Source organism: Acinonyx jubatus, chromosome B4 (assembly GCF_027475565.1).
Source record: "Acinonyx jubatus isolate Ajub_Pintada_27869175 chromosome B4, VMU_Ajub_asm_v1.0, whole genome shotgun sequence".
In the NCBI taxonomy this organism is placed as follows: domain Eukaryota; kingdom Metazoa; phylum Chordata; class Mammalia; order Carnivora; family Felidae; genus Acinonyx; species Acinonyx jubatus.
Window position 1 is genome coordinate 21218172 of NC_069387.1, and position 15454 is coordinate 21233625.

Here is a 15454-nt window from a genome sequence, read left to right on the forward strand (position 1 = left end):
CATTTCAAGCCCACTTAAGGGTGTACTTGATACACCCACAAATTTGCATGAATCTATACACAAGATCTTGTAACATTTTGTCATTTCTGTAACAGAACCACTCCTAAATTTAAAAATTAATCCCCACTGTCTCTGCACTAATTAAACCCTTTCTCAATACTTCGTTACCACCACAGAGGCTTATATGGTTTATAAGGCCTCGTAACTAACAGGCAGGCAGCTAAGGTGTGGGATAAAATAATGTTCACGAGATCCAGGGAGGCTGCTGAATTCCAACTCGTGGTCCAACGCGTGACTAACAGTGCGCACCAGAAAGCGTTCCTGTCTCACGCTTTATACTTTGGAGAGCTCTACCTATCAGTTTGGGGCACAATTACGAACGTGTGTAGTGGCATTTGTTAAATGAAACATTGCCCACATATACTTAAAAGCATCACCAGACTAAATTAACACAAGACAGCCCTGATGCCAAATTAATAAAGTACTTTCAGAATATGTATTAGTCTTCACCCTCTTTTCTACTCCATTCCAACTCAAAGTTTCGTGATCTTACAAATTCAAAGTAACTTGCTGGCTTACTCATTTCAAAGATTAACACTGTATTTTCAAAGGATGGATTACCTTTCATTTTCCTTTTTCACATTTTTCAATCCCCCTCTAACCCATCGACAGAGCCTCAGTAACACAGAGAACCTCTGATTTTTGTGATTAGTTCTCTAACCCAACTGGTCATCTTGACTCTTTTCTATGCTACTGAGAATGCATGGTATTTGGGAAGGTGTTTTAAGAGACACACTGCTGATCGTCCAGGCTTTAATTATCATCTAATCTCCTAAATCCCAGACCTTGAGTAGAACATATCTCTAGAATATAGGTATGAAGAGCAAGCAACATTCCTAAGGAAAGGTCGTTGAGAATCAGCCCAAATCGTAAAGGTAAGGACCACATATATAACTTGGAAACAGACCATTTGAATAATAGGTAATTGGTGACAATAGGGAAATAGTAGAGACGTTTCCATTAACATTTACGGACCCTTTAACATATTATGTTTAGTAAATCAGCTTGGTCCTGGTATTAACTCGTATTGATGGATTAATTCCTTCTTCTAACATTTTTTAATAGCCACAATGGCTATCAATTACACGGTAAATGATGTTATATATTGATTATGCATATATGTAGTGTATGTAGTAATATTACAAAGTATGCATTTGAACATGAATTTAAAAACCTTACTAAATTATATTAATTATAGTTACACTCTAGAAGCAATATATAAAATAATGCTAACATTATGTCTGAAATTTCTTTTGCTTTTCATTTTTTGTACGTAAGTTCCAACTTCTTGCGTGATTTGTAAAGTTATTTTTGTGTTTACAACAAAAACAGGAGTCACTGAACTCCACTCTCAATGAACATGTGTCTTTACAAGTTGGTGGAAAACACATTTAGAAAAAAAATACTTTTCGAGTCCAGAGCTTCAAAGGGTGAAAAGAAAAATTTTTGAATGATTTCAAATATATTACAATTGTTCCACTATTCTTTAAAAGCCTTTAAAATCACCTCTTCAATATGTCTTCCTTGAAAGTCTCAGAGAATGAACAAAACAATGTAATCTAGGTTTAAATTTGGGTGTCTCCTGTGTTTCAGATATTTATGTTTGAGCTTTCTCTTGCTGACAAGCCACTTAAAGGGTCAGTGTTACTTTGAGGTTTTATCTATGAGATTCGTGTCTTTGGGGCTCATTAAGGACATTTCCAAAGATTACAATGTCAATAGCACCTAATTACTGGGCTGTGAGAAAGGTCTTCTTGAGTACATAAAATCTGCGGCAGTCCACAGTATACAATGGGCAGTTCAGATCCCAAATTTTATCACCGCTAAGTAGCAAACAAATTAATAATGTTACCTGGGCTCTCTTGGGATAATTACTACTGCATAAAAACTGCTTTGAAATTTTGCAGATAGTATCATACCTCATTTTTTATTCTCTTATATTGACGAAAATGTATTTCTCTCTCTCTCTCTTTTTTTAGCGATCTCTTTTTCTATGTCGCATGAATGATTCTCTTTTGTTCTCTTTAGAATTTTTTGGATTAAAACTTGCCACAACACGAAAAGTTATTTTCAAGCTGCTTAGAAGAGATGTGTCCCCTGATATAACATCGTTTTAAACTATATGTTTAATGTCACCGTTTTCAAAATGCCTACTGTGTACTTTGATACGAATGGTCAATTTTATTCTTATGCTCCCGGCTGGTAGAAAGGTAATTACTGAAGAATTAGAGGAGAGACTAGTTCTTTTAAATCACCAGAGTAGCCTCGTGCTGAGGACATTATGACTCGTGTGATGGGCTAAAAGGTAGGTTCGCGGACTTTCCTTGGGGAACTTGGGGATAATTTGGTCAATAGCTCAGGAGGAAAGGTAAGGAGAGGGGTTTGCTAGGCACATAGCATGTATCTCGTGTAATCCTCATTGCAAAGCCATGAGGTGGGGTCACCATCCCATGGTACAGAGCAGAGGGAATTGAGATGATGTCAGTAAGCGAGTGGTTGGAGCTGGGATCTGAATTGAAGTCTGTTGGCCTCCATGGCTTCTCTCTAACGTCCCTCATTTCCCCGTTGCGTGTGGTTGAGAACGGGGCTCATGTCACGCATACGTCTTGGGGTCAGTCAATATAATTGGATGGTGACAAGCCAGGGCTCTGGGGCCACACTGTCTGGGTTTGAATCCAGCTGTGCCACCTGGTGTGGCACAACTCTGGTAGCCTACTAAAACTCTCTGTATCCCACTGTCTCCTCTGTAGACCGGGGGAAAGCAAGAATGCCAACCTCCTAGGGCTTTGTGAGGACTAGAGCTAAAACGTGAAAGACATTTACAACAGTGCCTACTTCCACTAAATGTTAGCCATGCACAAGTATTAAAAGTACCTTGTGGTGCGAAAGTGCGATCTAATAACCTCTCGGGTTCTCTGATGTAACACTGAGGATGCTGTTAACATGGAGGCTAAGTATTCAGTAAGTATTTAGAATATTAATATTTGATTTGCATGTTCTAAAAAACGGAACTCAATACAACACTGACTATGAAGAGTTTGATTTGGGGGTCTGTCACCAGATAGGTTACAGTAACCCCCCATGCTATAGAAAATCAAAATGTAACTAAACAGCTCTTTCATAATGTATTTGTGAATTTGTGCTCGAAAATACTAGAAATGCACTAAACTATTTCCTGGGGGCCCGAAGGGAGTAACCTGTGTGCTAATGAGATTCATTTACTCTCCGAATTTAGCAAATTTATAATTCAGTTTTCCTCCTGCATTCATTTATTCATTTCCATTCATTAAAAATAGAAAATGTATTTCTATGTGCACCTGGGTGGCTCAGTCGGTTAAGCGTCCGATTTCAGCTCAAGCCATGATCTTGAGGTTCACGAGTTTCAGCCCCGCATCGGGCTCTGTGCTGACAGCTCAGAGCCCGGAGCCTGCTTCGGATTCTGCGTCTCCCTCTCCGCCCTTCCCCTTGCCCGCACTCTGTCTCTGTCTTTGTATCTCTCTCAAAAACAAACGTTAACAAAAAATTTAGGAAAAAAAATATGTATTTTTAGTAAATTTTGGATTAACTGGAATCCACTTAACAAGAGACTTTTATTAACTGGATTATTTCCCCACGCTATCTTCAAAGGGAACAACGCGGCATGTCAAAGTTGTATCAGAGATTTAGTAGAAAGCAATTTCGGGGGTTTTGTCCAGAGGTGTTTGGTGTGAACACGGTCACATACATCTCCAGTGCAATGCAGATAAACGTTCAGAATGATGGGAGAGCTTTGTGGAGTACTGAAAGATTATGGATCATAAAAAAGCATTTACATTCGATTTTATTTAGTAAAACAAAAGACCAGGTTAATGAAGGGTGGAAATAACCCTGCAGTTTCAGGGCTGAGGAAAGGGAGTGACAGCATTTGTTTTGGCCGGAGCTACCGTGTATACTAGGTGGCCATCAAGGTTAATTTGTGCTACTTTGAATGGACCTTTGGAAAATGGAAAATCAATTTTGGATGCAAAATCGTCAACTGGATTTCTGGGGAATGGAATGTTGCTGCTAATTAAACTCTCTAATTAAAATGTCAGGCAACCCATAGGTTCCAAATTCGACAATCTAGATTTTTAGAACAAATCCCGAGAGCCTCTCTTACCCTAATACATTATGATGTTTCAGAAGTAACTTGCTGTGTGGGTTAGAATTTCCAACGACTCAACAGGTCTGATCTTATTTAATTGATCTAAACTTATTTAACTTCAGATGCCTTTAAAAGGTTGCCACTCTGGGGCGCCTGGGTGGCTCAGTCGGTTAAGCGTCCAACTTTGGCTCAGGTCACGATGTCACGGTTTGTGAGTTGGAGCCCCACGTCGGGCTCTGTGCTGACAGCTCAGAGCCTGGAGCCTGCTTCAGATTCTGTGTCTCCCTCTCTCTCTGCCCCTCCTCCATCTGTGTGCGTGCATAGGCGTGTGCACGCATGCTCTCTCTCAAAGAAAGAAAGAAAGAAAGAAAGAAAGAAAGAAAGAAAGAAAAGATTGCCATTCTGCAAGCTAGCAGCTGCATGCTTTAGAGTCTGGTGTTCTTATAATGTAAACGGCAGCCCAGGAAGCAAACAGCCCTATGATTGTTGGAAGATTTCTCTGTACCCAGGGCAGGTACATCTAGAACAGACACTACCTACAATATAAGCACTAAAGAAAAAGCCTCTCTGTTGCATGGAAACCCAGAAGAAAGGTTCCCCTCTGCTAAAGCACAATGTAGGTTTCAAAAAGCAGGTTTTAAAATTAGGGCCCAGGATTTAAAACCTCTTATCCCACACTTCTCCCTTGCATAAATATTCATTATAGAAGTCTACTTTTAACCATTCCCAGACAGAAAAACAGAAATTACTGACACCCTTTGGTTATCATCAGCAAACTAATAGAATAATGTCATATTTTGTTCGCCTAACTTGTTTATTAGAGAATAGGAAGCATGGTTATTTCTTAAAGAAATAACCTCCAGAAGCCTATGGACAAAACATACTTCTGGTTCCAAAAGAATTCAATTTGAAGCCCCGTCAGGACCCATAGGGCATAAAGTATGCTAGAAATAGACATACTTTTCTTCTGGTTCTTAAAATGGACAAATGGGAATTCAACACGAACTTCAGGTTTGTGATAGTTTAATAAAATAGAAAAAGATCTCAACTGAGACCATTTCTAGTTTTGAAGTGCGATTAAATTCATTTTCAGTTTGCAGGGATTGATATTCAGAAATGCGTATTAGCATTCTTTTATTCAGCATATCCAAGTATTCGTTTCATAAACTGGCGGAAGAAAGCATCCACCCAGAATTCCAAACGCCTCGCGATAACAACGAGAAGGAAATCTCAATCTAGACTAAGTGCCCGTTCTGCGTGTGAACTGTTTTTTCCAACAATAATGATACTTACCTTTTGGTGACGGGGGAAAATATGTCTGATCACTGACTACATCCGTGTCCTTGTTGTCTAGCTGCAGGTAAACCAAAAGGTTTCATTACTGAGGGTGGATAATAGCAACTGATTAAATGTTTAACAGAGAAAAAAATAATGTACCTACCACAGGTGTATGATCGCTTGAAGAGGAAGTACGGTCTGTTATCAGGTTCATTTTAGACTCCACAAATAAAGGTTTTAATTTCTGAAAGGCACAGAAGGTATGTTTTGTGTTTTCAAGAGGAAAGGATCATCAAGTCAAATGATGTACAACGTTCTTCGACCCTTAATTAACTAAGATCTGAAAACTAAGGTCCTGATTTATTTGCTTAAATATGGCTGGGGAAATCCTTTCCTTGATACCCATGGAATAGACAGACCCCCTCCCTTATCTGGACTACCTTGAGAGAAAATTCAAGAAAAATGGTTTCTTCAATGTCTTTTCTGACTCTTCTTCCTTTTCTTTCATTTTCCTTTTTTGAGTACAGCTGGCACACGATGTTACATTAGTTTCAGGTGGATAATTTCGTGATTTAACAAGTCTACACGTTATGTTATGCTGCGCTCACAGGTATCGCTACCCCCTGTCTCCTGATTCCGCCTCCTTTTGATGATCTCCACCCCATTTGGGGTTTAGAATTTGTAACTGGCCAAGTGTCACAGGCTTGTCCTCGGGACCTCCTACTTCTGGCAAGCTATGGCGCTGGTAATCCTGATTCCCCGGGAACTGAATGGTGAAAAACCAAAAGTAGCTCTTCCAGGAGTTCAGGAGCAGCAGCAAGCAAGCAGAATTGTCACCAGCATCATATGTCGCAAAGTACATTACGACATTAAACATGTACAGGTGAAAAAAGGACCAAAGGAACATTACACGTGTTTATCAAAAAAAAAGAGGTCTGGGCGCCTGGGTGGCGCAGTCGGTTAAGCGTCCGACTTCAGCCAGGTCACGATCTCGCGGTCCGTGAGTTCGAGCCCCGTGTCAGGCTCTGGGCTGATGGCTCAGAGCCTGGAGCCTGTTTCCGATTCTGTGTCTCCCTCTCTCTCTGCCCCTCCCCCGTTCATGCTCTGTCTCTCTCTGTCCCAAGGATAAATAAACGTTGAAAAAAAAAAAAAAAAGAGGTCTGAGATCCATGGATGTATACTGCGGATTTATGTGACATTTTCCCTATTCAAAGCTTCTATCTTGGTGATTTGTGTGCATGCATACGTGTCCACACACAGGGGACGTATGTATTGTATGTATTTTTCTATTCCCCAGAACCCACTCCCACTCTTTGCTACTACCCCAAGGAAACAATTTAAATATTTTATGTGTGTGTTTTATTTGGATACGTTCTTGCAAAAACATGTAATTTCGTGCGTGCCTTTTAATTTGCAAGTGGTGCTACGTGCTATCCTATTTTGTTGATTCTAAGGCATAGTTTTCTGGTATTTTAACATCCCTAAAATTGGATGTATCTTGCAATGGATGGAGTGTCACAGTATAATTGGTGGCACTTTTCTCTTTTTAGAGACTTAGCAAGTTTTGAAACGATGTTAAGCACATCTTAGATTCAAAGTGAAGGGGTGCCTGGGTAGGTGGCTTGGTCGGTTGAGAGTCTGACTTTGGCTCAGGTCATGCTTTTGTGGTTCGTGAGTTCAAGTGCTGTGTCAGTCTCTAAGCTGACAGCTCAGAGCCTGGAGCCTGCTTTGGATTCTGTGTCTCCCTCTCTCTCTCTCTCTCTCTCTGCTCCTCCCCTGCTTGTGCTCTGTCTCTGTCTCTCAAAATAAGTAAACATTAAAAAATAATTTAAAAAATGACGCACAGTATACCTTGTGTGTTCCTTCTCCTGCTAAGTACTAAGTAATTTGAATAAGTACTATGTTTTTAAGATCTGCTTTAGTCTGCTACATATGCCTAAAATCGAGTACTGCACAGTACCTAGTACTACCTAGTACTGCAGGCATGTATCTACCTCATTTTGCCCCTCTACTCACTACGGCAGTTCAGGTCACACCATTGTCTGTCACCAGCACACTTCATGGCTTCCTGACCTGCTTCTTTCCCCCCCTGAGCTCTCCAGAACTGCCCGAGTTGCTCCTTTAAAATGTTAAGTGAAGGGCGCCTGGGTAGGGTTCAGTCAGTGACGCATCCAACTCTTGATTTCAACTCAGGTCATGATCTTGCAGTTTGTGAGATTGAGCCCTGTGTCAGGCTCTACAAGGCAGGACAGCGCAGAGCCTGCTTGGGATTCTCTGTCTTCCTCTCTCTCTCTCTTCACCCCCCCCTTCTCTCTCTCTCTAGCTCTCTCTCTCAAAACAAATAAATAAACATTAAAAAAAATTACTCTTGTCAATGACAACAATGACCTTCATAAAATGTTACGTGAGATTGTCTTATTCCTCTGCTCGAAACTCTGAAAGGCTCCCAATTTTACTCCGAGTTAAAAAAAAGTCAAAAACCTATTATTCCTTTGACGACATTTATTATATTTTCTCTCTTGCTCCCTCTGCTCCAGTCACACCAGATACTTTGCTGTTTTTCGAGCATGCCGGGCACACTTCCATTATTAGAGCCTTCCAAATGGTCCTTTCCATGTCTAGAAAATTCTTCTCCTAGTTCCTTCCCTCAGTACCTTCAAGTCTTTCATGAAAATGGTAAAAGAAGCCAGTATCAACTGTATGACTGCTGGGAATTTAAGTTTTAAGGTACTCCATAGTCTCGTATCTTTAAGTGCAAGTGTAGGAGAAAATGTAACCTCTATGGTAGGGCTGAAAATCGTAAAAATCCTGCTAAAATTGGGGTCAGAAATAGGTGCTGTGCACACCAACCTGCCTTCCAGCCGTAAATGTGAAGGACAGATTGAAGCAATACACAAAAGAACACAGTTGATAATATTGGGTTTCACCACATCTCACCCTGTCAAGGATGAGAAAAGGGTAAATAAAACAGGGACTATGAAAACACTGTAGAATCAGTTCAACAGTATACTGAAATCAGAAGAAGTGTATAATTTTAAAAAGATCTATGAAGAGATCTAGATGAAAACTTCATTAAGCTTTTTGGGCCCACCAGTAGAGTATAAGAGTAAATGGTCTCTTGGGGTGCCTGGGTGGCTCAGTCGGTTGGGCGTCCGACTTCAGCCAGGTCACGATCTCGCGGTCCGTGAGTTCGAGCCCCGCGTCAGGCTCTGGGCTGATGGCTCAGAGCCTGGAGCCTGTTTCCAATTCTGTGTCTCCCTCTCTCTCTGCCCCTCCCCCGTTCATGCTCTGTCTCTCTCTGTCCCAAAAATAAACGTTGAAAAAAAAATTAAAAAAAAAAAAGAGTAAATGGTCTCTAGGAAACACAGGCAGGAGTCTCTGGAAAAGAATCAGGTAAGATAAAATGCGAAGGGATTATGGATGTGACATGGAAAGATTACTGGTGATTAAAATATAAGAGCAGCATTTAAATCCAAATAAGATTTCCGCTTCTTATATTCTTAAATGTAGCCATTAGCTGGTGAAACACACACACACACACACACACACAAGAATGTTCGTATCTCAGACTAAGGGAAGTTGGACACCCAAGGTTTCCATCCTGGAGCTACCATTCACCTTGAAGGCATTCGTCAGATTTACTGAATGAATGCAAGAGTTGTCAAAGGTTCCTACGACTCTGGAGTCCAAGGTCCACCTAAGATGAGTAGTGACAAGTGTCCACTCCACGATAAATCTGGGACCACAAGGCTGGAACCACAGTTAGGGTTAAATACAACTTCAAGTAAGGTTCTCCCAAGCAGTTTGCAAGGAAAATTTGAAGGAAATAAAAAATCTCTCCTGAAAACTCCTAACCTAGCCCATGTTGTTTGTAAGCTGAATTCACGCCTGTGGTCTGAAACACCATAAGCTGAAAGCATTTGATGTAATGTAATAATATGGTGATGGTGCTCGTGGTGATTGAGAGAATCACATTAAAATCTTTTTTTTTAACGTTTATTATTTATTTTTGAGACAGAGAGAGACAGAGCATGAACAGGGGAGGGGCAGAGAGAGAGGGAGACACAGAACCCGAAACAGGCTCAAGGCTCTGAGCTGTCAGCACAGAGCCCGACGCGGGGCTTGAACTCACAGACTGTGAGATCATGACCCGAGCTGAAGTCGGATGCTCAACCGACTGAGCCACCCAGGCGCCCCTCACATTAAAATCTTTAATGTAAGAATTCCTCTTCAGCCCAGGCTCCTTTTTTTTTTTTTTTTTTTTTGTAAATAAGTCTCCAAAGAAACTGAACAGCTCATCATCAAAAATCTTTAGATATATCATAAGTGGCTGCCAGAAGAAAGAGTAGCACTAGACCCTCTAAATCTTCAGACCTAGGAATTTTCAGTCATAAAACATAAAATCAATGCGTATGATATATTTCAAGAAATAAAAGCAAGAAGCTTGATGATGAACAGTAAACATATTTGAAAGACAAACCAAACAGAATTTATTTGTGCATTTCTTGAAAATGATAAATATAATAAGTGAAATTAAAATTCAGAAGAAAATTTTAATAAAAATATATACATATGTGAAAAAATACTTAATACGTTGAAAGACAGAATGGAATATACTATTTAGAATGCAGCTCAAAGACAAAGCTGGGTCAAATATTACAGAAAAAATATGGAATATAGAGGTTAGAAGGACAGGGTATAGCATATATTTAATCAGAGTTTCAAAAAAGTGAGTAGAGTTAAGGCAAAATACAAATAGTAACTGAAAACTTTTTAGAACTAATGAAAGAAACAAATCTCCACTTTCAAGAAGCACAATGAATCTCAAACCGAATCAACAAAAGAAATCTACAACCAGACCCCTCATGGTAAAACTGCAGAACATTAAAGAAAAAGAGAGCTTAAAAGCAGAAAAAGACGAAAAACAGATTGACATTAAGGAAACCACAGTTAAAAAGAGCAAAATTCCCGGGGCACCTGGGTAGCTCATTTGGTTAAGCATCTAACTTCAGCTCAGGTCACGATCTCGTGGTTCGTGAGTTCAAGCCCCACATTGGGCTCTCTACTGTCAGCATGAATCCTGCTTCATATCCTCTGTCCCCTTCTCTCTCTGCCCCTCCCCTGCTCGTTCTCTCTCTCTCTTAAAAAAAAAAAAAAAGAGCAAAATTCCCTAGTAACAATGAAATCTAGGAGAGAGTAGAGTGATATACTCCATGTGCAAAGAGAAAGTATCATCAACCTAAAATCTTATACCTAGCAAAAATATCTTCCAATAACAGGGGCAAAAATAGACATTTTCCATGAAGTGAAAACTGAGAGTGTTATCCAGGAGCAGATACCCACTAAAGAAAATTCTAAATGAGGGACGCCTGGGTGGGTGGCTCAGTCGGTTAAGCATCTGACTTTCGGTCAGGTCATGATCTCGTGGTTCATGAGTTCAAGCTCCACATCGGGTTCTGTGCTGACAGCTCAGAACCTAGAGTCTGCTTTGGATTCTGTGTCTCCCACACCCTCTGCCCCTCCCCCACTCACATGCTGTCTTTCTCTCTCAAAAATAAACAAACATTAAAAATTTTTTTTAAAGAAAAGCCTAATGAGTGTACTTCATACATAAGGAAAGAGGTCCCAGATGAAAGGTCTGAGATGCAAGAAGGAATTGTGAATAAAGTGGTAAACACATAAGTAAACTCAAATAAATACTGACCAATTAAGCCTATAATAATAATAATATGTTATGGGGATACAGGAAACCAGATAGAACTAAAATATATGACATAATAGCATAATAAACTGACAGTGGTGGTGATTTAAATTTAATTGCTTAAAGAAGTCCTGGGGCGCCTGGGTGGCTCAGTCGGTTAAGCGTCCAACTTCAGCTCAGGTCATGAACTCAGGTTCATGGGTTTGAGCCCCACATCAGGCTCTGTGCTGACAGCTCGGTGCCTGGAGCCTCCTTCCGATTCTGTGCCTCCCTCTCTCTCTGCCCCTCCCCTGCTTGCATTCTGTCTGTCTGTCTTCCAAAAATAAATAAACATTAAAAAAAATTTTTTAAAAAGAAGTCTTACTATTCAGGATGATGGTAAAGATACAGAGATTTGGATTTTTCTGATAGAGTTTAGAACTTCCCACATGACACATGAGAAAAAAATTAACCAATTCATAAGAATGTGAGAAGGAAGGGCTCCTGGGTGGCTCATTTGGTTAAGCATCTGACTCTTGATTTCAGGCCAGGTCATGAATTCATGGTTTTGTGGGCTCGAGCCCCACATAAGGCTGGCAGCATGGAGTCTGCTTGTGATTCTCTCTCTCTACTTCTCTCTCTGCCCCATTCATGCTGTCTCTGTCTCTCTCAAAACAAATAAATAAACTTTAAAAAGAAAAAAAAATGCTTAAAAATAGAACTACTCTACCACCCAGCAATAGCACTACTAGGAATTTATCCAAAGGATACAGGAATGCTGGTTCATAGGGGCACATGTACCCCAATGTTTATAGCAGTGCTTTCAACAATAGCCAAATCAGGTAAAGAGCCCAAATGTTCATCAACTGATGAGTGGATAAAGAAGATGTGGTTTATATATACAATGGAAAACTATGTGACGATGAGAAAGCATGAAATCATGCCATTTGCAACAACGTGGATGGAACTGGAGGGTATTATGCTAAGTGAAATAAATCAGTCAGAGAAAGACAGATATCATATGTTTTCACTCATATGTGAAACTTGAGAAACTTAATAGAAGATCATGGGGGAAAGAAAGGGGAGAAAATAGTTACAGAGAGGGAGGGAGGCAAACCATAAGAGACTCTTAAACACAGAGACCAAACTAAACGTTGATAGGGGGTGGAGGAGAGGGGAAAAACGGGTGATGGGCATTGAAGAGGGCACTTGTTGGGATGAGCACTGGGTGTTGAATATAAGCGATGAATCATGGGAATCTACCCCCCAAAACTGAGAGTACACTGAACACAATGTATGTTAACCAATTTGACAATAAATTATATTTTTAAATGTCTTAATATTAATTAATAAAAAATAAAATGTGTATTCCTTAAAAAAAAGAAAAAAATGCAAGGAGAAAAACATAGACAAGAAGGTCAGATGAAAAACACAAAATAAGATAGAAATAAATCCAAATGTATCAATGATTACAATAAATTTAAATGGACTAAATGCTCCAGTTAAAAGACAAAGATTATCAACCCAGATTAAGAACAAATTCTAACATTAGTTATATGCTGCTTGAAAGAGTTACAACCAAAGCATAAGCATATAAAAGGCTGAAAGTGATAGGATAGAAAAAGACACCATGAAAATAATGACCTACAGAAAGTTAGGCAGCTGTAGTAATATAAAGCCAAACAGACGTCAAGGCAAAAACCATTTGTAGAGATAAAGAGGTCACAAAATAATGGTAAAATGCTCAATTTACCAGAAGGATATAATATTTCTAAAGTAGTAAGCATCTAATTACACAGTTTCAAATTATATAAAGCAAAACTTGATACAAATTACATGAATAAATATGCAACTCGTCGATTAGAAGAGAGTAGCATAAAAACACAAGATACGTAACATTAAATTAAAAAACAATTTTGTAGGGGTGCCTGGGTGGCTCAGTCAGTTGAGTGTCCGACTCCCTTTTTGGCTCAGGTCATGATCCCAGAGTCATGGAATCAAGCCCTGCATTGGGCTCTGCATTAAGCGTGGAGCCTGCTTAAGATTCTCTCTCTCTCTCTCTCTCTCTCTCTCTCTCTCTCTCTCTCTCTCTCTCCCCCCCCGCCCCCCACTGTGTCCTTCTATCGAGTCATGCTCTCTTTCAAGGAAAAAAAAAAACTTCTGTGGAGAAAATCATAAAACTACCAAACTGAAGCTTAGACAAAAGAAATAACGTTTATAAATTAGAAGATTCAGTACCATAAAGATGTCAATTGTATCCAAATTGATCTAGATTTAATGCACTTCTAATCAAAATCCCAATTGAATTTTTGTTTTGTTTCTTCTGTTTTTTTTTTTTTCTGTGAATATTAACAATCTGATTCTAAACTTTATATGGAGATGCAAAGATCAACACCAAGGTAGGGGTATTTCCCTTACTAGAAAAAGACTTAAAAATAAAAGTAGAAACATTAAATTAGTATCATATTAGTGCAAGAATAGACAAATAGAACAGTAGAACAGAATAGAGAGACAGAAACAGACTCTCACATATATGAGCTCATATATATATATATATATATATATATATATATATATATATAGCAGGTGGAATTATGTATCCAGGGAGAAGATGGGTTTTTTAATAAATGGTGCTGGGTCAGTTGATTATCTGTATTAAAAGAAAATGAAATCAGACATCTGCCTCTCCACACATTATCAATTCCAGGTGTATTAAGCCTCTAAACATGGAAGGCCAAGAGGGAAAAATGTGACTATCATAAAGAATATATTTGTGACTAAAGGTTAGGTAAGGTCGTCTTAAAGCAGAAAAAATGTGAAGGCAAAAAGGAAAATATTACTAATTAAATTAACATCAAGATTAAGAACATTCATTTGTGAAAAGATACCAAAATACCATCCAAAACTGAAAGAAGACATTTGCAACACATATAGCTGCCAAAGGGTTCGTTTCCAAATTGTATTAAAATGGTCCTTAGGAAATTTTTTTATTCCTAATAAACTCTTTTTTAAAGTTTTTACTTTAAATTCTAGTTAGTTAACACACAGTACAATATTTAGAACCTTCTTAATTGAATGTTTTTCAGCTTAAAAAAAACCAAAAAACAGTTCACTCATTTCTCCCACCCTCCACCCCTGCCTCTTGCAACCTAGTCTGTTCTCTATATCTATAAGCTTGGTTCTTGTTTGTTTGTTTAAATTCTACGAATTAGAGAGATCATGTGGTATTTGTCTTTCTCTGGCTGACTTATGTCACTTAGCATAATGCTCTCAAGGCCCGTCCATGCTAATGCAAGTGACAATATTCCATTCCCTTTTTTGGCCGAACAATATTCCTTTGTGTATATACACCAAAATTTCCTTAGCCATTCATCTGTTGATGGGGACTTAGGTTGTTTCCATATATAGACTGTTATAAATAATGCTGCAATGAACAGGGAGGTGTACAAAATTTTCAAATTATTGTTTTTGTTTTCTTCAGGCAAACACTGAGAGGAGCAATTGCCGGACCATATGGTGGTTCTATTTTTAATTGATTTCTAAGAAGGCTCCACACCCAGGGTGGAATCCATTGTGGGTCCTGAACCCACGCCCCTGAGATCAAGACCTGTGCTGAGGTCAAGAGTCGGATGCTTAACTGACCGAGTCACCCAGGGGCCTCATATTTTTAATTTCTAACAAACCTCCGTATTGTTCTTCATCCTGGTTGCACCAATTTACATTCCCAGCAGCAGTGCACAAGGATTCCCTGTTCTCCACATTGTCACCCACATTTGTTGTCCCTTGTCTTTTTGGTAACAGTCATTATAACAGGTATGAGTTGATATCTCATTGTGGTTTTGATGTGCATTCCCCTGATGATTAATGATGTTGAGCATTTTTAAGTGTATCTGTTCACCACGTGAATAGCATCTTTGGAAAAATATCTATTTAGATCTTCTGCCATTTTTTAAAATTATATTGTTTAGGGGGCACCTGGGTGGCTCAGTCAGTTAAGCATCCGACTCTTGATTTCGGCTCAGGTCAGGACCTCACGGTTCACGAGTTTGAGCCCCGTGTGGCCCCCTGTACTGACAGCGCAGGGCCTGCTTGCCATACTCTCTTCTCTCTCCCCCTCTCTCTGCCCCTCCCCTGCACATTCACTCTCTGCCTCCCTCTCAAAACAAATACATAAACTTTAAAAAAAAGTTTTTAAAAAATTGTATTGTTTGTTGTTTGTTTTTTGCTATTGAGTTGGATGAGTTCTTTGTACATTTTGGCTATTAGCCCCTTATCAGATACATGATTTGCAATTACTTTCTCCCATTCAGTAT

General features: G+C 39.3%; 1 protein-coding gene across 2 annotated transcripts in view; it reads right to left on the reverse strand.

Moving 5' to 3' along the window:
- CB4H10orf67 (chromosome B4 C10orf67 homolog) overlaps positions 1 to 15454 on the reverse strand; it is a 163160-nt gene that overhangs the window by 13605 nt on the left and 134101 nt on the right. The window contains exons 15-16 of one of the 2 annotated variants that reach the window (XM_027073637.2): positions 5625 to 5705; positions 5477 to 5537 (exon numbers count right to left, since the gene is read on the reverse strand). In XM_027073637.2, coding sequence (XP_026929438.2) covers positions 5477 to 5537; positions 5625 to 5705 — 142 coding nt within the window. Of the gene's footprint in view, positions 1 to 5476; positions 5538 to 5624; positions 5706 to 15454 lie in introns of those variants that run through there. The other variant, XR_008299952.1, reaches the window with a different exon arrangement.